Below are 26,725 nucleotides of genomic sequence, written 5' to 3'. Positions count from 1 at the left end.
GTGGAGCCTTGTCCCTGCACCCAGCCTGAAGTCAGGATCAGTGCAAGCTTGCACAGTACTGCTGCAAGTAAGACCCACACTGCAGGAAGGGGCTTTGTTAAATGTTTTCATAGTAATAATGATACCACCACACTATTAACACCACAGTGCTTAGTGAATCCAAAGTATGAGACTCTTAAAGCTGCCACACAGCTCCCACTCTTTCTGCACCCAGCCTTTGGGGTGGGGAAGAAGTTGAAGAGTCTTTTCCTGTTTTACAATGCCTTACCTGTCTGAGCATCCCTGACATTGTGCTGTTCAGTGCTGTGTGGCTAAAGGAGGAACATGTCTCACCCTTTGCTGGGTGCCTGCATTACCTGCAGCTCCCAGTGCTGCCTCAGCATCCCTGCTCAGCTCTCTGGGCAGTTCCCCTGGCCATGGCTGCATCTAATGAGGGCTTGCCCCAATGCTGCAGAGCCCTCTCTCCTCTCCTGTCACAAAAATCCACCAAACAGCAAAATGCAAGTGTTTGCAGCCCTGCAGAAAGGGCTAGGCAGGGAAGGAGAGCATGGCCCTCGTGCACCCTCTGTCTTTCAGTAAGGCCTTTATTTTCTTAGAAACCCTCAACATTTCCATGTTATGTGTGTGTTATTGAATAGGCTTTTGTCTTTTTCCCTCAACCCAATTAGAATTTGACTACAAATTCCTTTCTACTGAGCAAGTGTGTGCATATATATACCTCTGAAGTGATTCCATAGAAATCCATAGTGTGTCTCTGTTGCTCACCTATAAATACCCATGTTTGTCTGTAGGGTTGTGTCCTGTTCATGGTGTGGGCACTCAAGCAATACAGCTCCACATACATCCACAGTGTGAGTGTATGTATGTATGCTCTGGCCACACACTCTTTTATGTGTATCCATGTAGTGAGCACTGTATACACACATTTATTCACCATATATATTTTAATTCAAGTAATGGGCAATATGAATATTAGTTCCACTCTTGCTTTTTCTCTACATATGTTTTGTGAAGAGCAGCAGTGGAGTCAGCCTGAAGCAAAGCTGGGGCTCCTGTGCTTGCTGGAAGCAGCATTGGATTTCCCTCTCTTCTTTAGAAAATTCTGAAAATTCTGTTCCTCTCCAGTTTGGTGCCTCAAGCACAGAGACTGTAGGAATTTCACTCCTTTTTCTTTCTGTTTGTTTTAGTTGCTGCCCTAAATTGTCTCAGCCTGTAAGTAGGGCTGGTCCATTTGCACAGTGCCCAGACCCTGGCTGGGGGTTTGCAGTGGTGCTTCCAGCTCCTGCAGGTACAGAGTGTGGTGCCAGCACTGCCCACCTTCCCCCAGCAGGGCAGGAGCTCCTCCAGGTCTCCTGCAGCCAGGGCAGCCTGGGCTGGCACCAGCATTCCCTGAGCTGGTTCCTGGTGGCCTTCAATCTCTGCACAAGGCTGGGGGCAGGTACAAGATTTCCTGGTGGATTTGTCTGCCTAGGGCTCAGCAGGCAGTGGCAGCCCATGGCTGGTGTAGGGCTCTGGTATTTGTTTGGGAATTCACATTTGTTGGCCTGTGAGGAGCTGAAATCAGTAGCTTATTTTTAAATAGATAGAAGTGTTGGAGGGTCTTTTCCTCTTAAATGCAGAAGAGGCTGCTTGAATCCAGTCACTGGAAGTGTGTGGTCTTTGCATCTCACTGGAGAAATCTCATTGGAGATTTCTGCTGACCAGGAGTGCTTCAACAAAGGGGAAGGGGGAGAGAGAGTGCTGCCCTTCAGTTTCTTCCCAGGCACTGAAGTCAGTTTGGAGTTTCTGCAGTGCTGTGCTTTAGATGACATGTCCCAGCCTCTCTCATGGGGAGGCCTTAATGGAAATGTTTGGTTTTGCTGCAGTACAGAGATGGGGGCACCTGCACTGGGTGACATAAGTATTAAGACTCACTTAATGACAATGGCATTTAAAAAGCATACTCATCATACTGCTGCTTCAAAATGTGTTGTAAACTCCAAGTTCTCTGTTACCATTCCCAGGGACAGGCTGCTGGTCAGAGACAAATCAATCCTCCTCTCTCATGAAAACCTTGTTGGTGTCAGGTCCTGCTTTGGGGTAGCACATGGCACTGAGCAGGGATTTACTTTTTAAGAGGTGCCATGCAGAGTTGGGTGTGGGGACTTCTGGGTTTTGCTGGGAGGTCCTGATGGCTGTAGCTAATCAAAGCATTCAGCAGAAGTGTATCTGGTTTTATTTTTCTGAAGGATCATGTTTTGTCCTGCTGGCACTGGAAGGAAATAAGGCAGTGCAGCATAAGGGAGTTTGTGGCAGAGGAGGCTGCTCAGGCTCCAGTGTAGCTCCTTGAACACCCAGTTGTTTCCCTGGTGCTCTGGATGCTTTCAGGAGTGTGTAGACCCCTGAGAGAGGCAAGAAGGGAGCAGCTCTGCTCAGAGCTCTGCCATTGCATTGCATTTGCAGGATTTGCTGCCTTCAGGCATGAGCTCCTGACACATTCCCCCACCAGCTGCCCCACAAGTTTCCCAGTGTGTCTGTGAGATGAGGGTTTAGTGGTGTGACTCTGACATCCTGTGGAGGTTGGGAAGCTGTCTGGGACAGTAAAGGCTGAATTGCATGTGCTTGATCAGAGCCTGGCTCTGAGAAACAGTTTTCCATCTTTTCTCAGCTTTGCTATACAAGGCTTTGCTATACAGATCTTTTTCTTACAGAGGGGCCCCATCCCTGGTGTGAGCTGATGTTGCAGTGACTGCCTGGCTGCAGAAGGGCCCTGCTGGCCTGTAGCAGCCATGGGGTCAGCCCTGGCCCCTCTAGGGCTGACCTGGCATTGTCCCACAGATCCATATTGTGGCAGGGCAGGGTCTGCAGAGATCCTTCTTAGTGACAGTGTGGGAAAAGTAGGGGAAAAACAGGGATAGGTGGAGTGCTGAGTGATGCAAAAGAATTAATATACTCATTTTTAGTTGTGCACATATATTGAAGTTGTGCACTCATATTGTGCTTCTTGTTGTGAACACCAAAGCACTTTCCTTCTTTTTGTATGAGGCAGATCACCCCACCCTGGCCAGCCTCCCTGCTCAGCCAGTGTCCCAGAGGATGCATTTGTCCCAGGCACACCATCCCAGCAAGGGGGGGTAGCATGACCCCTCCAAACCCCCAGTACTTAAAATACCTTCTGATGCTCAGCTGTCCATTGGGGAAGGCTCCCAAGGATCACCATGTGTTTGGATGGAATGGTGGTATCAGGTACTATGGCCAGAGGGGTTACTCCCATCCTTGTGATTTTCCCCACCCATAAACCCCCACAACTGTTCAGGAGCACCAGCTCATCCAAACTCCCTAACATAGAGATCAGCAACGTGAATAGGAGGTGCTGGGTCCTGGTTGGCACAGTCAGTGTTCACTGAGCACAAGTGTTCCAATCAGCACTGGTAATTGGTATTTTCTGTTAATGAAAGGGGAGAAATTGTTTGTTTGGCCTCAGGCTGAGCATTGCTGCTAATTCCTGAAAGAAAGTGTCCCCAGCAACATTCAGTTATGGACAAGAAGTCATTTTCTGATGAGGATTTCATCTCTGTCTGTTACTTTGTCTTTGTGGACATCTCCAGTAAGCAGCTTAAGGCATCTCACTTACCTGTTCCAGTCCTGCCTGCAAACATTGGATTGGATTAAACCTTTATTATCTGCAGAAGAGTAAAACCCAGTAATCCTTTGCCAAATAGTATTTACACGTTGTAGCATGCACTGGGGTGTGTTTACATTGGCTGAACCGTGCAAACCTGCCTCCAGATTTCCCTACCTTCCCCTGGTGAGCACATCTGTCTGTCTGTCTGTCTGTCTGTCTGTCTGTACCCTGCCATATGTCAGGGGCCAGCAATACTCTCAGGCATCCTGGCAGCACTGAACGGTACAGAAACAGTCTGCACATCCTCAGCAAGGCTGTGGGACCTCCCCAGCTTCCCTGGAAGGGAAACATTTGACTGTGAAGATAATCTTGAGTTACTCTGCTGTCCTTGGCCTCCTTCTTTATTTAATCCTTATAGCACAGCTGCATTGAACTACCAGCTCCAGTCAGCAAAGGTGAAGGAAAGGAAAGGAGGGGGTTCTGCAGTGTGAGACGTGCACTGGATGCTGATCAGCAAATGCTGGCTGCAGCAGTAATGGCCCCTGCAGATGCTCTGCTGAGCACAGAGCAATGCACAGCCCCTGTTCTATGAAGGGGAAATGGATGAAGTACGTGTCAAAGAATATTCTCATTTTAGGGTATGAACAGAGTTCTGTATCTCTTTGGAACATATACAAGCCAAGATCCTTTCTTGGTCTCTCTAGACAGCACTGGTCATTTCAGGTTCAGAGCCTGGGCATGAATGTTACCTTGTTATTGCAGATTACATGGAATAGCTTCCCCCTGCTCCCTAATTCTCTCGCAGCCATGAGCTGTGCTTCTGCATGCCCTGAGCTTGTGGAGGGCCTGGCCACAAGGGAACACAAACCCCTGGCATCTCCTCCCGGCTGACAGTGCCTGAGTTTTGTGGCCAAGGTGAAGGGAGTGGCAGAGGGATGGCAGCCACACACCCACACACCTCCTCCCCTGCCTGCACAGCTGCAGTGGCCACTGCCAGCCCAGCCCAGCTCTGAAGCAGCTGTGTGAGCAGGACAGTTGCAAAACAGCTGTTTAATGCCCATGGCTTCCTTGGGGTTTTGTTTCCATCCATTTTTAGCTTTCTGCAAAATTCTGTAAATGAACTGTGTGTGGATTTTGGAGCAGACATGGACAGAGATGCCCATCAGACATCTGGCAGGACTGAAATTTTGAAATATGTTTGAGAGCAGAGCAGGAGCATGTCATTCCCCTCTGTTCAGCTCTGTCCTCTGCCTGTACACAGGAGAGCTGACCAGGTGACATGTCCTTCTCTAGGCAGACCCAGTGGTTTTACTGGGGTCCTCCCAACCCTCAGACATAATGCCATGAATAGGGATCCTTTCATCCTTCATTTTGAGGGGGCTTGTTGCTTCTTCCCTCCTTGTGTGGCTGTGGCAGAGGCAGTGTCTGTTGCACCAGGACCTATGGGAAGATGCCCTAGGAGGCTGCTGTTTAGAGTTCCCCTGCTCTGACTGCCTTTCTGCTTCTATTTCAGCACCCTGAGGATTTAAACCAGCTTTCTGCAGTTACAGTAATAAGCCTGAGGATTCCTACTGGCTCTTTTGTTACTTGAAAAACATTTTACAGGTACCTGATCCCCTGGTCCTTGTGGGAATGTGCTTGAAGCACCCCCTTGCCAGATTAGCTGATGTGAGCATTACTGCTCCTTTGTGCCCCAAAAGAGCCCCTTTGCCAGCTGAAAACTGAAGCAGCCCCAGGCTCAGGCTAGTAGGATGCTGCTCTGGGCCAGGTCACAGGGAGACAGCCCTGGTAAACAGAGCTCCCTCATCCTCTGTGTCAGCAAGACTGTTTTTTCTGGTGTTGTGTTGGTACTGATGCTGGAGGTTCAGAGTATGAAGAAGGTGGCTCTGCAGGAGGAGGAGCACCCCATTTCTCTTTCAACCATTAGGAATTGTCTGGTCCAGCTCAGTGACCTCAGCCATTTTTTTATTTGTATCATATAATTAAAAATGAGTCATGCCCTCATTCTCCCCCAAGCCCCACCTACCAGGATCCCTGCCAGTCCCACGTGTCAGTGCTTCCTTCCTCCAGGTTTTTATTTGTTCTCCAGTTGTGAACTGCTCCAGTGATAGCACAGCAGAAAATCAGCATCCCAGGGCAGTCTTTTCTGGGTGCTTCTGGTTGTGCTGGATCCAGGGCTGCCCTCACCTCTCACCCAACATCCTCCTGCCACTGCTGCTAAAAACAATCCTGCCAATCCAATGGCTGTTGATAGTGGGAGTGTGAGAAGAACTGCATCCAAGTGCCATTAGTGCCCAGCTTCATGTCTGGAAGGACACAGGGTAGTGACTCTACCCTGCCAGGACTATGGTGTCACTATGGCAGCAGGGCTTTGTCCCCTGTCCCTCCTCACTCTGGTTGGGCACTGTTATCCCTCCCCTGTGTGTGGGCTCCAGGCTTGGCTTTGGGGCTTCTGAGACATGAAGTTGAGGAGCAGGGTGTTCATTTTAGCACAGTGGCAGCCACGTTTTCTGCCAGTGTATCCTCCCTCCTCCACACTGCCTCTGCAGCAGCTGGGGTGGCACTGACAGAGAGGGGACACTTGTCCTGCTGACCCAAGCACTGAGGCAGAAGAGGAGGCTGCCAGACAGTAACTCTTAGTAGGATGCAGCTTCAGAAGCTGTTTCAGCCTTTGGAAGAGCCTGTCTCATTCTCTTACTGTTAACTCCTTATATAACCCATCCTCCCCTCGTTTTCATTAGAATTAGAGGGTGGGTGATCACCTCAATTTGCTTGACATGTTCACCTGCTCCCACCATCGAGCCATGCCAGGAGGTCCTGCTGCTGCTGGGGTTTGGGTCTTGGTGCCACAGTGCCCAGGGGACACCTGCAGCCCCACCTTGCAGTGAGTGTGGCTGTGGCTGCACAGCCTGGCACTGGCTGGCTCCTGCTGTTTGGGCACCACGGGGCAGCCAGAAGGGAAGTTCGAAGGGAGCACTGCACAGAGGGAGGAGGAGCCTCATTGTCCTCAGCAGTGCTCAGTGCAGATTGTCAGTTTGGTTCCTCTGTGCTGAGGTTCAGTGAGCCTCACCCTGCAGGCTCAGAAGGGAGGTTACAGCCCCACTGCACTGCACAAGTCCAGGGCTTGTTAGGAGGGGTCCTTCTGGGGCCATAGTGCAACAGCACTTCATCAGTGCCTCCAGTGGCTTCAACAAGTCTGAGCACTTCTCTCTTTCTCCCATTTGTATGGGCTCCAAAGGAGCCCACATTCCCTCCAGACACCTACACAACACTAACCCAAAGCTCTGGCACTGCCAGGAGCAGAGATGCTCCTGCTGCAGAAGCTGCCCAGCTTGGATCAGGGTCTGTCTCTCATCCTTGGCCACTTAGAACAGCTGTGCTGGGCAGCCTGGGGAGGAAACACAAATCTTCAGGAGCTTTTATTTAATAAGTTATTTAAGTATCATTTGCTCTGTAAGTGAAATACCACTTTTGGCCACAGACACACACCAAACAGGCTGAAGTGGGGCTGGGAACCCCAAACTCTTGCAGCCTCTCCTCCCTGCCCACCTCTCAGAAACCCCATGCAGCTTTTCATTGGGGAGGGTGGGGAAAAAAAGTGTATTTATTTCCCTTTAATTACCAGATCTGATGCAAACAGGATGGGGGAATCCTGCCCACACAGGGCCTTTGGCACAGCTCCTGCTCTGGCTGCAGCCATGGAAAGGCTGCTTGCAGCTCCATGTGGGCAGTGCCATGGGCTCAGGGGGGCCAGGCCCTGCACGAGTGGGTGGGCAGCTCGGGGGTACAAGGCACAGGGGAGCCTGGATGCAGCAGCTGCCTTCATGACCTCTGCACAAGGAGGGAGGGTACTCAACCAGGCACAGGGAGTGGTGGCAGCAGCTTGGGATCATGCACTGGACATTGTGTGGAGCCGAGAAGTGGCTGTTTTGCTTTCCCAGCAAGTGCACACGCTGCTTTTCTTTGCTGGTCTTATGCTGAAAAGCTGAGATTTATGTACTGTATGAAAAAAACAAAACAGAAAAAAAGAAAAAATCCTAATGTTCCAAAATAAATGACAGTATATTTTGTACTTTGTAAAGTAATTAAACCGAAAAAGAATAAAAAGTGAAACTTATGCTGTCTGCTTTTGTACTGATCAAACTGATGAAAATAAAGCAGAGCTTGGCATTGTCTGCAAGATGTAACTCTCATTTCTTTCACCTACAGCCATGTTGGGTGTATCACACACACACAGTTTATAAAGGCAGCAGACATCCCTGAGGCTCCAGATCCTGTCACTGGGTGTGTACTGTACCCCTGCACATGAAACCACCAAACCTGCCCTATCCTCTTCCCCTAAAATAAGAGGTCAGTGGGATGCTCTTAGTGTATTTTAGATGTAGTTTTACCTGCTCACTGCAGAGTGCAAGATGCCCTGGCCAGCTCCCCCAGAGATCCTGGCAGGACACCCCCAGAGCCCTGCACCCCAGCAGGGCCAGGGAGCAAACTCAGCCTCCTCCTGGGGCCTCCTCAGGGCAGTCACTGTGGGTCCTGAGCCTGTCAGCAGCATGGGTGCACAGCACCACTGTCACATGGTCTGCAAGAAAAAGATAACAACCTCTCAAGTGTGCAAGAAAACAGTGAAATCAGATGTATCATCACCATAGTACAGCTTTAACCATTTACAGTAGCTGTTTAAAGGGAAGAGGTTAGATACATAAACTGTAGTCAAGAAAAGCATTTCCTTTTTATTGCAGTGTAATCCATTGTTTACTCTCATGATCAAGTGATAAAACTTTCATGTAAGAAATTACTGAGCAATTGCTAATTGCTAATATGGAATGCAGCCTTAATGCAGAGCACTGCCTCAAGGGTTTGATCCAGTAAAACAAAAACCCAAATAAATCAACACAGAAAGTGCCACACAATCTCAGCACTGCCTGTAACTCCCCACAAAAGCAAATGGCATCTTAAGGTAAGTAACAGGACTGAGGCTGTTTAACTGGAGTCCAGACCCCAAAGACACTGATGCCTTTTCATATCAGTATTTTATTTACCTCACCTGCCCAGGCTCACACCTTTGAGCAGGAGGGAGATGGGGGGAGATTCCAGCCTCTTGCAAAAAATGCTACAAAAATAGGTTTTTATGAGTTCTGATGAAGCACAGTGAAGTAATACTGTTTCAGGAGTATTTTGAATGCCAAAGGCTGATGATTAGTTCTCTGACTCATCTGTTTTTGAAGGACCCTGTAGAGAAAAGTCTGTTGTAACACAGCAAGTACCCAAGATAATCTTTGTCTTGCAGGTGTTGCTGTTTTATCCCGGGTGGGGCAGTCTGCTGACAGGTGAGACCAGCCTTGCTGTGTGGGGGCTGCAGGGCAGCCCAGGGCCCTTTCTGGATTCAACCCTCCAGCAGCAATTGCCAGGACCCCTGGGATGGTGGGGTGCAGGTCTGACCTTGTGCAGTGCACTTGGGCCTGAACCTCTCACCCATCCTTCCTGCAGCTCCTCCAGCCCTCAGCTGCTGTGGAAACTGAGCTGCTGCAGTGCTTGGAGCTGTTCCTGCACAGGGCTCTGCACCAGGGGCCTGGCCTGAAGCCCTCTGGGGCTATTTTAAGCCAAACACACCAGCACAGTGCTGATCACTTGTGTAATCAATGCCAAATCAAGTAGGTTATTCTAGTTCTAATTGGAGCTGCTCCCCATGTGCATCCTTGGCCCATACATTCCCTCACTGCAGGTATATTTAGGGATGCTGGTTTATTTTGGGCTGTCTACTTTGCCATACTTTGAAGGACAAAATGATGCCAAGTAGCTTTTCAGTTCACAGTGGTGGTGACCTGAAGCTAACCCAGCCCAGCTGGGCTCCTGTATGGCCCTGATCCTGCAGGAGGAGCATGAGCCACACAGGTTGGATCTGCCTTCAACAGACAAGGGGAGTGGCAGGGTAGAGGGCATTTGCATTTTCTGAGCCACAACTGAGCCCATCAGCAACAGCAGGAGCAGCTCTCCAAGAACTGTATTTTAGAAAGAGGAAAAACTGCTGCACAGCAGCAGCCAAAAGAAAGGAGTAAGAAGCTGTGACAGAAAACCCTGTAGGTACCAAGGTCAGCAGAGGAGATGAAGGAAGCAGAGGTCAGGAGCAGGGCTGAGCCTGGGAAGAAGGGAGAGGTGTGGGAAAGGCACTCAGACTTCTATTTAGACACACTAATTCCTCATTACCCTGCTCTGTTTCATTGGCAATAAAGTAATTTCCCCAGTGTGAGTCTGCTGTGCCCACGATGGTGACAGGTCCCCGTCCTTGCTCCAATCCACGTTTTCCTTAAATTCTCTCTCCCTGTCCTATTGATGGCAGAGGGACAACAGAGCAGGTTGGGGGGCACCTGGCTAAGGCCAAAATGCTCCCCCCACACTGGAACCAAGACAGGGGTAAGTGCTGGTGCTCGCCAGACTGCCCTCACTGACCTTGTTCCCACCAAGCAACACATCTGAGAATGCCCACACCCACTGTACTGAAGGCACAAACACTCCCAGTGCATTAAGCCATACAACACCTCCATTCAAGGGCTGGAGACCTCATTGGCATCTCATTATCAAACAGAATTTGCAATTTATTGTACAGCAGGAATGCAACACAAGGACTCAACCCAGCTCTTGAGAAGGCCCAGCCCCAAGGGGCATTGGGAAAGAGCTGGGAATGAGAACAGAGAGCCCAGCACGAACCAGCCCAACTCAACAGCACATCCATCAAGGGAATTGTTTGTAACACCTTCTTACCAAAGTTTTTTATGTGTTTTCCATGCTTTAATAAGCCTCCTCAAGTTGAGAGGCATACCCATTCCCATGAGGCCAACAAGACATGCTTGGGCACCACAAGTTGCCCAAGCTGCACACAGAATCAGGTCTAAACTAAAGCCAAGCAAATGGGAGCTCAGAATAGTGAAGGTCTGCCAGCTGCACAGCAGCTTTCTGTTCTGCCTCAGCCAGCCAGCAGTACCTGTTACACAGGAACATCAACAACTCAAGAGATGTGTCTCTATTTCCATGTACTTTGGTTCACCTTTCCTATATTTTATGCAAATCCTTCAAAGCTTTTTTTAATCAAGGTAAAGTTTACACTCATTTCATTATATGAAATACAATATTTCACCCAATGAAGCCAAGATATGGGGTGTCCATGGGGCCATGGATGCAATGCCTGACTACAACACCTCCAGCCCTGCAGGAATGGAGCTGGCTCAGCTAACAGAAGTGGTTTCCTGCAACACAACTGTGAAACAAAATGCTGCAGTTCAAATGCAGATCCAATCAGTGCATGACTGGACCATGCTCAAGAATATTCCTATTACTACTGATAAAGATTTTATCATCACTTTATTTATTTATAGCTTGGGTTTCACCAAAATAGTTTGCACACTGGAAGTATCCCACACAGAGAGAAAAGACACAGCTGAGAGTTGGTGTTTGAAAAGACACAAGATTGATGTTTGGAGTGTTTCACAGCAGTTTCCCACACTTGGGTGTGAGATTGGGTAAGTGCCTGCTACAGATGCAGCTGTCCATCCCATCTCTGTCAGCTTGTTGCTAAGAAGGTACCAAGGAATGAAGCTCTGCTTCTTACCCATTAAGATTCTTCCCCTGCCAGGCAATCCTGAAATCCCCAGCTACCTGTGACTGAGAGCCACTGTATCTCTCAAAACAGAGAGTGTAGGGAATCCAAAAAAAATCAAAGGCAGTGATGTGTGATCAGCAAAGCAGACAAAGGCACCTGAGGGGTGGTGAGCACTGCTCACATCCATGCCTGAGCACTGATTTTGCAGGCAGCTGATCAGGGGCTGTTTCCAGCCTCCCTCAATAAGCTGGACTGTCACCATCTGTCTGTCCTGCAGCACAGAGAGCCTGCTGTCATTCAACCGTACTTACCCCTGCAAACAGCTTCTCACTCTTTAAATGTGTTCCTTTGGTGTTCAGTCTGTAGCACTAACACACAAAGCCTTCAACAGCCCACAGACACATCAGTGCCTCCAGGCAAGGGCTGTGCATCCAGTTTCTGCACAGGAAACAGCCTGGGCACAGTGCAGCTGAGGGTGCCCACCCAGGACAGCTGTGCTGGGCTTCAAGAACTAGCATGACCTCTCTTCCACATCATAGTTATTAAAAAAACCTAACTTGTCCCTTGAGAAATAGTTTGGCTGTGCCCAACACTGACACTCCAGAGCTGGTGACAGGAAATGTCCATGTATCAATGTCCTGTGCTGTAGATCTCAGCCCATGCCAGTCTTCCTTAAGGAGATGCTCTCCATCTTCATGCAGAGGGGCTCACCAGCCTGTGGCTGGGCCTCAGCTTCTCTGTGAGCTCATCATGAAGGAGCCAGAGCACTCCTTGCATTTCCATGCTCCCTGGGGAATGTTCTTCCTTCCTGTAGCCAGGCCAGAGCATTTAGTGATGCAGGGATGACAACACAACCAGACACTGCCATGGCTGTCTCTGCTCACAGTCACTTGGTTTCGTGAGTTTTCCTTTCCAAGAAGCTCATCACCAAGTCCTTGCATCACCCAGGCATGGTGCTGACACCCAGCAGCATCCCTAGGTAAAAGACTTGACCATGCTCACCATGTGATCAACTCCACAGGCCACATCCACCACCTCCCCAGGAACAGTCACCTGGAGGGAACACATCACAGTGGGTTATTTATCAGTTGGTACTTTGCACCTGGTATTTCCTATTTCTCATCCTCTTTCCACTCTACATGCCAGCTATTTTCACAGGGATTTGTACCAATGCAAGTGCCAACTTGAAAGCACAGAAAGAGCAAGATCCAGCACCAGGCAGGCTTGAGCACTGAGCTGTGAAATACTCCTCTTTTTCCTTCACAGAACCATATAAAGCTTTGGAAGGAGAAAGAAGAGCAAGCTCACTAGCAGACAGTGAGGAGATTGTAGCCCCAGCCCATCTGTTCAGCAGCAGAAGCAGCATGAGTGAACAGAGCATAATCTAGACATTAGGAAGAGGATCTGCCCAAGCACCACAGGGATTTGCCTCTTCTTTCATCAGCAAGAACTGGAACAAGGCAAAGGCTCAACTCAGTCTAAGGCAGTTTGTGCTTTGATGCCAACAGACCAGCTCTCACTCCTTGAAGCTTATTCACTTAAAACTGACTTCAAACTTGAGGAAAGCAGAGTGTAAAAAAATCAAGTTTTTCCTTAGAGCCAAAAGAAAGGATAGCAGCTAGTTCTAGGGCAGGAGGTCACAGACAAGGATCCTGACACATTGCCATAGTACTTTCAGACAGGAGCTGGCTCTGAAAGAGCATAACCCCCAGTGTCCACATCTGGGGAAGTGAATTCAGAAATTCCACTCAGCCACAGCAGTGTGATTTTAGGCAAATGTTCCAGAGCTGGTCTGGTTTTGTTCATTTTTAAGTAAAGAAGAAAGCACACTACAGAAACACATTTACTGCAAGTTCAGACACACAGACAGAGACTCCAGGGTGGTCCAACTGATTTGCTTCCCTCATCTCCTACTTGGCCTTCATGGAGAGCAGGAGCATAGGTTAAGCTGAATGCTGAACTCCAGAACCAAAGACTCTTCTACATCCACTGAGTCTGGCTCTCAGAGCCATGTGGGAGGAACAGTGGGGCTGGAAGCACTGTGAAATAGCTATGAACACAGCCAAGGATCTCCTCCTGTAACCTGACAGTCCAGTGACAGACCACCACAGGTGGGAAGGAAGCCCACCACTATGTGGACCTGTAGCCACTACAGACCAAAATGTTCACCTAATTCAGGTGAATGCAAATAGAAGCACAGGTTAGAAGGGGAAGAAGGGGCAGTGAGGGTAGCAAGCAGATGATGGGGGACAAGAAGGAGATGAGAACTGTTCAGTTGTAGTGGCACAGCACCAGATGCTGGTTTAGGATTTGAAATCCTTACTGACATAGCAGACTAAAAGGTTTACTGAATACCTCCATTCCCAAGCAGGCTACACAAGCACCTCTAAAAACAAAGCACTTTCTACAGTTACCTTAGACTTCTACTCCTTTCAGAATTAGTCCACACACAAAACCACACAGCAAATGATGCTCCTTGCCCTCAGGATAACAAAACCTAGCCAAAGACTATACACTTGCCCTTGATACCACCATCCTTACCCTCCATGGGAAATACTGGTCTTCCATTCTTCCTGTTCCCAGGCACCCTCTTAGATTCTTCCCCCACACAAACAGTTCTCCTCTGTCTACACAGGAGAAAGAAAAAAATAGAAAAGAACAGAGTCATTAAACAAATAATTCTATTTGTGACACTGGAAAATGTGGCTGCAGTGTTTCTGGGAGTATACAGGGCTGTACAAGCACTATGACTGCTACCAGATTCACTTCAAGGTACAGTATTGTATTTGGAGGAAATGATGCCTAATGAGCAGTACAAGAAACAAGTTCTCTGCACATGTCTTTGTTTCCCCCTCTTACATCATCTGCTTTGGAATTTTATTTGAAGGAAGAGTGCAGCAGCAGAAATTCCAGGAAACCATTTGTGAAGTGAATAATTTGTGCTGAAAGTTAAACAGCTGCAGTTGATCTGTACCAGCTATCATCAGAGCAAATCCATAAGCAAGTCAGTGAGATCTGTCCCAAGTCATCACCTGGAGACTGCTTATTTGACTGTCTGACAGAAGTGACCTTCTAATGACAGCTAGGGAAAAGCAAAATCTATGTTCAACAGAGTTGAAGAGTTTTGAGCTCCTCAGGAAATCACACAGATCTCAGAAAGTTTGGATCAGCTCCACAGCAGAAACAACCAAAATATAATCTATAACCCAAGTACAATTTAATCAGAACACAGTTTCTAACTCTGATACCAAGGGGATAGAAGCACTCTGCAACCAAACTGACAGTGTCACACCTACTGCTTGTCCCAGCCCTGGCATTTTTCCTGCTGCCAGCTGGAGCTCTAACTGCTGCCTGATGCTAAATGACTTTCAAATTTCAAACCCTTCAAAGGCTGGGAACCCACACAGGGTGCACAGAGCACAGTACATAACCTTTGCATATTAACTGCTCAGGTCTGCCCACCTCAGGCTGCTAACACAGTTGGCCAGAAATGCCAAGAAACTCTGACATCTAGCTTCATTTAGACTCAATTTCAGTTTGTTCATTTATCACATTAATTTTCTAAAATGGTACAGTGCAGCAGACTGACTCGTTCTATACAGAAAAATGAAAAAATCTTCTGGATTTCCTGTATGAGAAAAATTTTTTGTGTTAAGACAAATAACACGTTTTTAATTAAGCATGTTAGACAAAACACGTACCAGGAACCATGCTGGCCCCTGTAAATGTGCTGTGGCTCCCTGCTGCTGCACTCCAGTGTGCCTTCAGTTTCAAGAAAGATGGGTGCACTTTTTGAGGTGTGCAGTTTTTTTGTTTTAGTTTTGTCTTGGTTTTGGTTTTTGGTTTTCTAGGTTTGTTTTTTTCTCTTCTGCCAATGACACAGCAACACGACCTCTCCATGACAGCAGGATGAGAAACTTACTTGTAAGTGCTGCAAAGTGGCTGAGCCCACAGCGAACACGAGCAACACGGATGTCAGGACTGGAGTCTGACCAGCCAAAAAGGCTGGGTGGGATCACCTCTGGCACTGCTGTCTCTATTAGGTTTGGTCCTTTCCCAAGAATTCCATATCCCCAGACAAAAACATTTCCTTCTTCTGCATTACAATAAGAACACATCCTGTAAGAAAGTCTGTGCTTGTGAAATTCATGCCAACCAAGAGTTAATCAGAACCAAACGGAAGTTTTCCTTTCTTCCACCTCAGTCTAACACTTTTTGATTATTTAAAATCTGCAAATAATGCATTCCCATCCAAATGTCTCAATCTTTTCCTAAGCTGTGCAAGTAAATCCAGCTCTCTAGACAAAACTTTCATGGGGAAATAATGAAAACACAAGAGTGAGCTGGAAAAAATACTTCAGCTTACTGACTGATGGGATAGAGGTTCAGAGTTTATTATCATGGCTTTCTTCTGTGAAGCCCAAACCAGCAACTGGATGTCACTCTGCCTGGCATTCTGCCTTAAGCTGGGAGCCTGGGCAAGGCAACAGTTGAATAGCACAAGAAAGAGTAACCCTCTATGCCAGCTAGCTCTGTTCCCTTCATATTAGAAGCTCAAATTTCTGGACATCACAATACTCCCACTATAAATATGAACATCTTCCTTGAGATAATCCTTCAAGGAAGCAATACAATCCCTTCCCTCATTCCTTCATGCAGCAACCCTCCAGCTATGCTCCTCAGCCACTGACAGTCCAAAGAACAGGCACTAAGGACCTGCTGCACAGTTTCACAGTTCTCAGAGCTCCCTTCTTTCCATCCTATTTCATGAGTTATAAACATGTCATATAGAGTCTGAAGGGTTCTATTTTCTCTTACTGCCTCCCTATATCCACACTCATTACAGGCCACACTCAGTATGACCAGCAACAGAGATCAGCAGAGCAAACAGCTGCCATGCTCTTGCTCTAGTCTGCAGGACTGGAAGCAATGCTCTGCTCTACTGAAACAACTCCTCTATGACGTTTCTGGGTCTCCCAGTTTTCCTCATTACAGTATTTCCCTGTTTCCAGAAAACAAGATACTTGTTTCATCATGTGTTACAATCCACCTACTGTGCAGCCTTGCCCCAAAGTGACTGATTCTAGAAATGAACTCACCTGTCAGCACAACATTGCCAGTCCCTCCACAGGCAGCCTCCTTCACCTTCCCAATCTTGAATGGCAAATGCCTGGGAACATTCACCTGTTCAAGATTGCAGAGAGTTGTTAGAGACAAGGCAAACTGCAAACCAGACATACATTTTAACTTGTTCTCTAGTTCTGGTTAGACCTTTATTGTCTGAATAATAAAATGAGTGCAAGTCCCAAAACTAAAAAAAAAACCTTAAAAAAAAACCCTACAAGAAATTCATTAAGGTGAGGACAAGGTGGATAAAGTTACCTACTGGAAATCTCACATGCATGACAACAAGGCTGAGAATGACTAGTGACTGCTTCTTATCCCCAGCTTTTAAAGTCAGACACACTGGGATTGTCAATAGGTGAGCATGTCCTCAAGTCAACACAGGATTAGATCACTAAAATTCAGTCTGCACTAGCATTTTTGAACATAGTAGGGAAAAATTATTTGAAGAAAATTGCACTTATTTGGTACAGTCCAACACAACATCCATACACAGCTTGATATATGTAAAGCAATCTTTGATTTCATAGCTCTGCCATTCTACACTCTGGACTGCATCTATCTTTTAGCTAAGACTCTCATTTTTGGTAAATGTGCCATTCACCCATCTCAGATTTTGCAGACCTCCAGGAAAACTGCCACATTGCATCATCTGATCGTTGTCCTCAGGCCTTACAGGTGTCAGCATCTATCCCTACATGAAGGTTACATCAGGAGGGGTACAGGAAACAAAGCTTTCTAAAATTTTGCTAAAGCTATTTTAACACAATTGTCTGCTCTTAGCCTTCTGCCAAGAGTAGTTTGAGTATTAATTGATTTCCTGACTGCATTTCCTAAAGCAGCTGCAACATGAGACCAACTGCCTGATTACCTCAGTACAATGCCTAGTGTGAAGGCAGCACTCTACCAATGTCCCATGTAAGCTTGCTCAAAAAAACCTTTTATCTCTGAGACACTGGAATTTGTTTAGGACTCAGTTATAAACCCACTAAGGATGCAAAATTCACCCACATGCAGGTTGACTGAAAGGGACTTTCAAGTGCTTAAAGCAGGATCACTTGAAATCCTAGATTAGCCAGCAAAAAACTTAATTCCTGTCCTGAAATTAGCACTTGAGCTGGGTCTCAATTTGGTGCAAAGTCCATGGGATGGAGAAAGAATATGGGTTTTTTGGACTAATAAACTGAGTGAGGTGACACAAACCTTTGCCTATCAAAGCAGGGAAATATACTTGTCCCTAAAGCTACACAAACATGTCAGATGGGTTGGTTTTGGTAAAAGCAGCCTGCTAGTGGTGTTTGTATCTGCTGTCAAAAGAACCCAGAACACAGAGAAACATGCAATTTTTAACTCTGTGCACAGGAGGTGAACTGAAACAGATAAAAACACACCCTCAGGTCAACTGACCTGTGTGGTTTCTGTGACAGATGCCAACTGCAAATATTCTGAATTTCCCCAACCAAAGACATCTCCTTCATCTGAAACAGCCAGACAACAGTCCCCATAGGAAGAGATCTGGGTAATGTTTACTCCAGCAATGTCACCATGCAGCTTAGTAGGAACACTGGTGATGTTATAGTGTCCAAGACCTGAAAGGAAAAAAAGTAGATTATGAAGAATTTTTTTCTAGACACACTTTTAATGCCTGCATGGGACCATTTTTGTCATGCTATAACAAAATCATCCTTCATCTGAAATAAATCTTTCTGTCCATACTGCTTAATTCCCAGCAGCAACAGACACACAGCCACAAACACCTCTTCCACTAGCCAAAGCCTCCTCTCTGGAGTACACAACAACTTGATACAATCACACCCTGAGGAGTCTCTTATCTCTTGTCTGTATGGACCAAAGTGTTTGAAGAACAATAACCGAGCCAGGCAGATATCCCAGCAGAGATGGGATACTAACTGGCTGCATCCTGTCTTCTGCAAGGAGAGCCACGAGTGACAGCACACTGCTATAAGTCAGACAACAACAGGGGAAATGGCAAAAGAGGCTGGAAGGCAAATGCTTTACATGAAAAATTGCTGCCTGGAAAAGAGACCAGAATGTAGATGACAGAAAGCTGGGTTACACTACATTGGCACAAAGAAATCATGGGAAGAACTCAGCTTTGGGAGCAGCAAAACAAATAAACAGTAGGAATGACTGTGAGGAGGAAGTTCTTTGCAGCAATAGCCACCACAAGAAGGGCCTGGCCAATGATCCCATGCAACAGCTACCAAAGCACTTGCCAGTTCAAAAGAGCAGAACAGACCCTGAAACAAGAATCAGGAAGGCAAAGCCACCACCAAACTGAAGAGCAAAGCTGCCCATGTCACTTCCACATCCCCTCAGAAGCTTTACACAGCAGACACATTCTTCTCTGACTGCATGCTTGGATTGCCAGGGCAGCATCCCAAAGGTGCTTTAAAAATGAACTGGATTGTCTCAGTTTGGTTACACAAGAGTACTGAAAACATCTACACACAACACTGGCAGCCCCTTTCTGTCCACACATGTATGACAAATACACATCACAACTCCTCAATTAGGACAGTTTGCTATATTCACCAAATCCCTGAAAAGCAAGCTGAGCTGAGCTCCTACCTGTTTGTCCATCAGCTCCCCATCCACATGCATAGACTGAACCTTTCTTGGTTCTGAACAGACTGTGGTCCTGCCCACACACAACCTGCACACAAACAAGTCAGAGCTAGTCAGGAAAGCTCACATGTTTAGACTTTATTTAGTGAAGCATTACTGACAGATAAACTGAGCAATGAAGCTCTGTGATGTCCATCAGTTCAGATTTTGACCTTTCTCCCCTGATCACATGGCTCTAGAGAAGGAAAGGCCAAGAACCACAAGATACAACACAGAAAACAGCAGAATTTTCTTTGTGGAAAGTGATGCTGCAGTTGATTTCTTCTAAGATCCAAAACAAGGAAAGAAAGCTCAATTCAGCAGCACAACACAATAAAATAGCAGAGTAAATAAGAGCTCTCCCTCCACAGGATGTTAACCACATGATTCCTGATGCCAGCTACAAACTGCTATGGATTCTTTGCCATGTAAGCACTCCAGGCACACTGCTGTTCTGAAATCTATATTTATGTTGAACTAGCCATCATGTCTGCCACAGGCCAGGCATGAATTAAAGCCAAGGCAAAAGCCATTCAAAAGTAGACATTAAAAATTAAACAAAGATTAAAGGGATTTAATCAACAAGTTAAGAGAGTGACTACTAACATTAAGCACATAACTGCTGTTATCAAAGTACAAACAAGTACCAAGCATTCAACCCACTTAAAAAAAAATAAAATCATGAGAAGTCCAAACAAAAGTATTACAAGCCTAATTCAAAACAGTTTTAGGATGAACTACAGCACAGTCTCATCAGGTGGGTGTAAATGAATGACTCTTCCTTGGAACAGGAGCAATGTTTGCCCACAGAGTATGGCTACAGGGGCACAGACACACCAACAAACTGCACCTGTGCCTGGAATACTGCAGCCACAGCAGGTGCTTCTGCTGCCCTGCAGTCCCTTGCTCTCCCAGGAACATGACCTAGAGAAATGCTGGATAGTCTAAGTGGATAGTTTCACAGCTCATTTCTGAAAAGGCAAACACAAAATTTAAACTCCTAAGCAATATAAGAGTGACAAAAGGGAACAAGAAATCACAACAGGAAGAGAGTAGTGGAATGGAGAGTCCAGAAGTAGACACAGTACTGAGTGTGGCTGAGTGGAAAGGAATCATCATCTCCTTGACCTGCAGGTAACACTCCTCCTACTGCAGCCCAGGTATCATTAGCCTTCTCTACAGCAAGGCATATTGCTGGGTCATGGTCAGTCTGGTGTACCCCAGGGCCTTTCCCACACAGCTGCTTCCCAGACAGTCATCCCTAACCCATGGTGGTGTCTGAAATGTTCTTCACCAGCAACAGGACTTAGCCATTTCCACTGCTGAACTTGATGAGGTTCCTTTAGGCCTATTTCTCCAGCCTCTGGATGGCAGCACCACCCTCTGGTTTATCAGTCACGCCTCAGAGTTTCACATCATCCGCTATCTGCTGAGGGATCTGTCATCTAGGTCACTAGTGCAAATGTAAACAGGATTGGACCCCAGACCCCTGGGGTGCTGCAGTTGTTACTGGTTTCAACTGGGCTTCAAGCTAATGACTGCCATGCTCTGAGCCTGGCTGCTCAGCTGGTTTCCAAGTCATTTTCAGGAGTGAGTCTTACCTGGACAACTTCACTGTCAAATTCCCTCAGCTGATGAATGATATGGCTTCCACTGGACACCAAACAACCACCAAGAAGAGAAAAGGCAACACAGAGGATTTCAGAAGACTGCAACCAAAAAACACAAAGGTAAACCTGCCACTACTGAAAGCCACTTCATTACCACAAGTAGAGAAATTTATTTGCATGCAGCTTCATGCACAAAGAGGGCACATAATTCTACACTCTCTTGTGTAAGAAGTTAAGAACTGTCACTTTTTAAATACAAGCTCTTGTGACTGGGGGTAGGAGCAACCCTCAAAGACAGTCCCTAGTCTAGAATGAGCAGAGACCCCACATAATACAGCAGTAGCCATATAAACACCACACCTGGCTAGAGATAAACCAGACATCCCAGAGCACAGTACAGCACCATTTTTTCACAATACCAGGAATTATGAACAATCCAATGACTGACTTCTAGTATCAAGGCTAACAAAAGCTACCTAAGTACAGCTCAAACTTCACAGTTGAAGTATTGTGGATCACAGACAGAGCAATGAACAAGAATTTTTTTGGTCCTACTAGGGAATCAGAAACTCAGCATATTCCCTCTATTCACTTACTCTATCATACAGAGCACTTTGAGCACATCCTTTGGTACAACCCACAAAAAACCCAACCAAGGAAAAGCACTGCAGACTCAGAGGCAGTTACAGCACAGACTTAACAAAAGGATGACTCTTTCATGATTAAATGGCACTTCTAACATCCTCAGGAACAACACAGGTACTCTGAGCAGCTAAAGGGAGAAATCCCAACTACTAACACCACTTAGCTCAAGCAATTTATGAAAGCTGGGTTCTCTCACTATGCCCTGCAAGAACTGTCCCATGCTGACATTGTTTTGTCTCTTGTGAATGTGGTCAGCAGAGTGCTAGTGTCCAGCCTGGGTTCAAAGCCAGGCTGCTTGTACGACACCTGCAGCACTAAAGCCTGCTCTTAGACTCCTTAATCTTAAATGGTATGCTTATACTACCAGACCTTTGCCACCTTCAGGCTTTTCTGCAGGGTTGTTTTCATGCAATTGTGTTTCCAGCATTCAAAAAGTGCAGGATCTTTGAATTCTCACCTGTAAATTTCATCTTCAACAACCTTGCGGCCACACTGTCCAAAAGAATTGTTTCCCATTGTGAAAACTGAAAAACAATGACACAATACACTAGTTTTATTGCTGCTCAATCCTCTGAAAGCCTCTTTTCAAGTCACAAAATATTTTCACACAGTTAAGTCTGAAGGGTGGAGCAGAGCAATGTAAAAATAAGCTTTTTTCAAAGTGCACTTAAAGTGACTGAATCCATTTTCACCAACAGCACTGGCAGCATTGCTGCAGGCACTGCAGCAGCACCTGGAGCCCACTGTCTGTCACAGCCAGGAATTGCCTACTTCATCCTGCTACTGTCCAAGACACTCAGGAATAGATCAGGATTCCCACAGGAGTGGGAAATCAATGAATCAACCAGCTCACCCACTAAGAAGCTGCACTGGATCACTTGGTGCAGCACTGAAGCCACTGCCCCAGACAGCTCCCAGAGATGTGGAGAGACAATGCACAAACAGGATCTTCTCTATAAAGGACTATTAATTAAGTCATTGCTTTTATAAACATAGCATTCTGGGGCTCAAAGGGGAAGTAACACAGGAGTACTGGCATAGTCACCCAAATCTGCATTCAAAACCAAATCTGAGCGAACGAGACAAACAGGCTGCACTCAGCCAGGTCTGGAGCTAGAGACACAAACCTTGGAGTAAAAAGCTCCCTAGACATTTACAACTTGAGCCAGGTGAAGCTCGTGGTTTTCCCTTGCAGAAGCAATCCCACAAAGGCCAACAGCTGCCTGCATCCCATGTACAGTGCAAACAGCCCATCTGGGATATAGTTCTAAAGGACAGAAGACAATTTTTTTCAAGTTTTTGATAAAAGCATGGGCAGGCACCCCTTGACATCAGCACAAGCAATATCATACCTCCTTCCCTATCTGTCAGGACCAGAGAATGGGCTCTCCCACAGGACACTTGCAAGACTCGAGTTTGCTGTGGCTTCTCCAGTGGTAATGGAATTGGAGATGGTTCCAAGACATATTCATAGGCCTTAGCTTAAGGAAGAGAGAACAATTATAAGTCAGTAGCTTCCACAAAGCAAATTCAACATATATTTGCTGACCCTGTTATGCATTCACACACTCACTTCTGCTTTGTTACAAAAGCAGATACATTTTAGAAAGCCAAGATACTAACCAAAGAGGTTGACAGGGATTTATACAGAGGGAGGGAGAAGGCAAAAGCTATGGAGATGGCTGAAGCCAATAATCACTGCATAAATGAAAGTCCACTATATGTAGAGGGTGAATGTTATTAAGGCTTCAGGTGGCAGAATTGTGAAGTTGAGGCTTTCACCCACATTTTCAACCTCTTTGGTGAAGACAGCTGGATTACTAGAGCTCAATATCACACATTCTGTGCAACTGGGGATATTGCAAACAAGGTACAAGAGCAATCATCACAGAAATGTGCAGGAAAGGTGAACAAAAAAATCTTAGTGCTTCATATTTAAAGAAAAGTAGATTACAGACACTTTCAGAAATAAGGAATGCAAGAAAGACTAGGCTAGGTCCACAGGGAATAAGGCATCTAACATTTATGAAAAATGACATGCTGTACTTCAAAAAGATTTAGCAACTTGAAGAACAGGTAATCAGTTACAGTCAGCTGGGGGGGGAAGAACATCAAACCATAAATCAATGCTAGAGAAAAGGTTAAGGGGAGATAAAAAGCCTTGATATCAAAGTAATAAGTGAAATAAAAAGTAATTGATATCAAAGTAATAAGTGAAATCAAATAGCAGAGGACCCAAAGCAATATTGCACACAGGAGCAATGCTTTACTGGTTCTCATTGCCTTCAACTAAAAACTAAAAAAAAAAAGCTAAACCCAAAGACACCTAATTTTTCTTTTAAATTAAATTTAAAAACATCTACTCATGGTCTTTTGCAGTAAGACACTACTAGATGTGAGGACAGGCAGCACAACAGGCAGTCTGCCAGTGGAGGGCATCTGCCATCAATAGAGCAAGAACTTAAAGGCAACCAACTCTCTATCTGTCTAGAAACACTTGGAAGTCACAAAGCAAAATAACCTTTTCCTCTCTCCGTTCCCTGCAGCAGAAAAACACATGCTGCTGGGATCTGCAGTAACCATCACTGACAGCTGAGGGTATTTGGAGAAAAGAGACAATGAGGTGGCTAAGAACAGGGGGGTGAGTGTGAAATATCAGAAGTTTAGATACAACCATCTGAAAGTCAGAAGGCTGCAAATTCTCTTGCAAATGAAGCACCTACAGCAACACAGTGTTGGAAGCAGCAGGCACCCACATCAGTCAGTAAAACAGCAAAGTGCAACATTCCAAAGGAAAACTTGTCTGAGGGGACATTAAAGATGGAGCAGTCCCCATCAGCAATCCCACTGATCTTGACCACATTTTCACCCCATCTTGCCAAACACACTCTCTTACTTAGCAGGGCTTGAACTGAAAAACTATTTAACTTATTTCTGGATTCCCTGACAAAAATCATTTCCAGGTCAGACGAAAAACAAGGTAATTGCAAGACACTCCTGAGACAGGAGCACGTAAAGGAACTAAGACCCAGCAAGAGCTGAAACCTTTAAAGCAGAAGTGACAGAAGTTTCTGCAGCCCCTGCACTCTGCAGCTGCTGTTTAAGGACACACTTGCTGCGTGTTCACACTCTTACAGAACCACCCAGTGTGTCACCACAAAGCAGCATCACTGCAAGCCTCAACAGGCTGCACTGTAGCTGCAATTTTCTTTTGCTTCTCCACCAAGTTTAATCTTCTGCCCATATCAGACATACCCTGCCTTGATGGATTACACTCTCATACACTGTAATTACAAAAACTGCTTTTATCATGATTTTCCTCAGCTGTTTCTGTAGGAATGTCTACGCAGTCAGCCATTCTATGAGGAAAGTTTGTGTTTTTCCTATCTGTCTTCAATGGTAGGTGGCAATTTCTACACAGAGATCATCTTCTTAAATGAGTTTGAGAGCCTGGTGTAAGAAAAAATGACTGAAAAACGTTTTTCCTTTGAAATGCAGCCTGTTATTAAAATAATTTTGAAAGAAATCCTACAGGTTCACAAAAACCTCAGAGACTATAAAAAACTAACTGGAGAGGGAAGAAGGACTAAGGACTTTGGATTCTAAGTGCAAAGGCAACAGAAGCAAGGAAACCATCCTGCCAAAATGGTTTTACTAACTACACAGTGCCTACTATCAAACTATAGATTCAAAGTCACACATTAACCAACTGCAGAATAAACAGCTGCATTCCTGTCCAGATGAAACTAAGTGCAGTGTACAGAACAGAGGGACATGCTGACATTGACAACTCATACAAAAACACAGATAAATTTAAGAAAATGACCTGTTTAAAAAAATAAAGCACAGGCTGGGACTGCATCAAAGCCTCCTGATGTTTTTCACAGCTTCAAACACTTGAAGATTCCTGTACCTCAGGCCTACTGCAGTGTCACCCTTTAAGTCTTCAAAACACTTAAATCCTTACTTTGATCTCTTCTGCTTCTCTGGAATCCAAGCTGGGAATCCTTGTTGAGCCCCATGCCCCACACTTTGGTGATGTCTCTGGTATTAGAAGCCAGCAGTGTGAATCCATACCCACAGGCAGCAGAGGATATCTTCGAAGACAGACAAAACCCACAGCATTCAGTTACAAACTGTGGCTTAGAAAAGCAAGTTTCACTCTGTGCTACTTGTTCATTAGCACTCATTCTTCATTAAGATACATCCACATGCAGCCCAAATTCATGGTATGCATGGTCTTGCAAAAATTATCAGAAAGAATATTCTGTGATAAACACAATGGTGAAAACTCAGGTCCAACCTTTCTGCCCTAAAATTTTTTGTTTGGAGTGCATACATCTTTATTTCTGCTTTATGTTGGCCCCATTCAACACCACAGAAAGATCTGTTTGCTGACCTGCATCAGCAGATTAAAAAAAAACCAAAAAAACCAGAGGTATTAAGAGAATAACATGTTTTACTCCTTTTGACAAAAAAAAGCCCAGCATAAGAGTTACATGAGGAGCAACTGTGACCACTTGATTTGTCTGGCCTGGAGAAATGGAGACTGAGGTCAGATGTCACTGGAGTCTGCAGCTCTGATCTCTGCTCTGGGACCAGGGACAGGGAACTGCTGGAGCTGTGCCAGGGAAGGCTTAGGGTGGATTTCAGAAAAAGATTCTTTCCCCAGAGGGGGATCAGGCACTGAGTCGGCTCCCCAGGGAATGGGAACAGCCCCAAGGAGCGTTTGGAAAACTCTCAGGTGCAGGGTGGGGTTGTTGGGCTGTCCTGGGCAGGGCCACGAGTTGCACTCCGTGACCCTTCTGAGTCCCTTCCAACTCAAGATACTCTGTGAATGCTCTGACTTTCTCTGCACTAGCCAGCAGAGCACGAGTGAAACGTGTAGACACGAGAATAACACGATTTTCAACACAAGCCAGGTGGGAGCATTCACTGGAAGAGGCCCATTTTATCTGGCAAATGCTCTTCACTCCAGGCTCTCTAATGCTGCTATAATTAAAACAGTAACCATCCCAAGCAATACCACTATATCTATAAAAATCACTGAACCACGGCAAAGCCTTCAAACGCGATCCAGTAACGCTGTTCTCGGCTAAGCCCTGGCCAGGCTCCGGAGGCGGGGGAGACACGCTGGCCCCGGCCCACCTTCTCCTCTGTCTCCAGGCGGTACGGCGTGGGTTGGATCCGCCGCGGCTTCTTCCAGCCCGCGTCCGGCTTCACGAAGCTGGGCACGCCCAGGGCGCCCGAGTAGCTGAAGCCCCACACGAACACGCGGTCCTTGCGCCTGGCCGCCTTCCCCGCGTACTGGAACACCGGGGCGGCCTCCTCGGCCTCCCGGAGCTGGCGGGTGTTCGGCGGCCCCGCGGCCACGGCCAGGCCCCTGCGGAGCAGCCGCCGCGCCAACCCCGCCATGCTCCCCTCAGGCCGCCGCCATCTTGGCTCCCTCCCCCGCGCGGCCGCACCGCCCCTGCGCGCACGCGCGCGGCGCCGGAGCGCGCTTCTCTTAAAGGGGCAACG

At 46.5% G+C, this 26,725-nt stretch overlaps 1 protein-coding gene across 2 annotated transcripts; it reads right to left on the bottom strand.

Moving 5' to 3' along the window:
- Positions 1-1,799: 1,799 nt before the first annotated feature.
- Positions 1,800-26,648, bottom strand: RCC1L (RCC1 like). 2 transcript variants are annotated; one of them, XR_004419964.2, is made up of 12 exons: positions 26,354-26,631; positions 25,173-25,302; positions 22,558-22,686; positions 21,663-21,729; positions 20,552-20,603; positions 18,915-18,999; positions 17,730-17,911; positions 16,298-16,382; positions 15,121-15,294; positions 13,740-13,825; positions 11,510-12,251; positions 1,800-8,183 (listed from the first exon to the last, which is right to left on the bottom strand). XR_004419964.2 is itself a non-coding variant. In XM_033078605.2 (11 exons), exons 1-11 carry the CDS (start codon positions 26,618-26,620, stop codon positions 12,174-12,176), a joined length of 1,335 nt encoding a protein of 444 aa, XP_032934496.1. In that variant the 5' UTR covers positions 26,621-26,648; the 3' UTR covers positions 10,174-12,173. The 2 variants fall into 2 exon arrangements, 1 of the variants encoding a protein (XP_032934496.1); XM_033078605.2 differs by lacking the exon at positions 1,800-8,183 and having other exon boundaries at positions 10,174-12,251; positions 26,354-26,648.
- Positions 26,649-26,725: the final 77 nt, after the last annotated feature.

The sequence above is a fragment of the Catharus ustulatus genome, chromosome 22 (assembly GCF_009819885.2).
Source record: "Catharus ustulatus isolate bCatUst1 chromosome 22, bCatUst1.pri.v2, whole genome shotgun sequence".
Lineage (NCBI taxonomy): Eukaryota > Metazoa > Chordata > Aves > Passeriformes > Turdidae > Catharus > Catharus ustulatus.
Note: the sequence above shows the minus strand (reverse complement) of the source record. Positions and strands in the feature narration are given on the sequence as shown.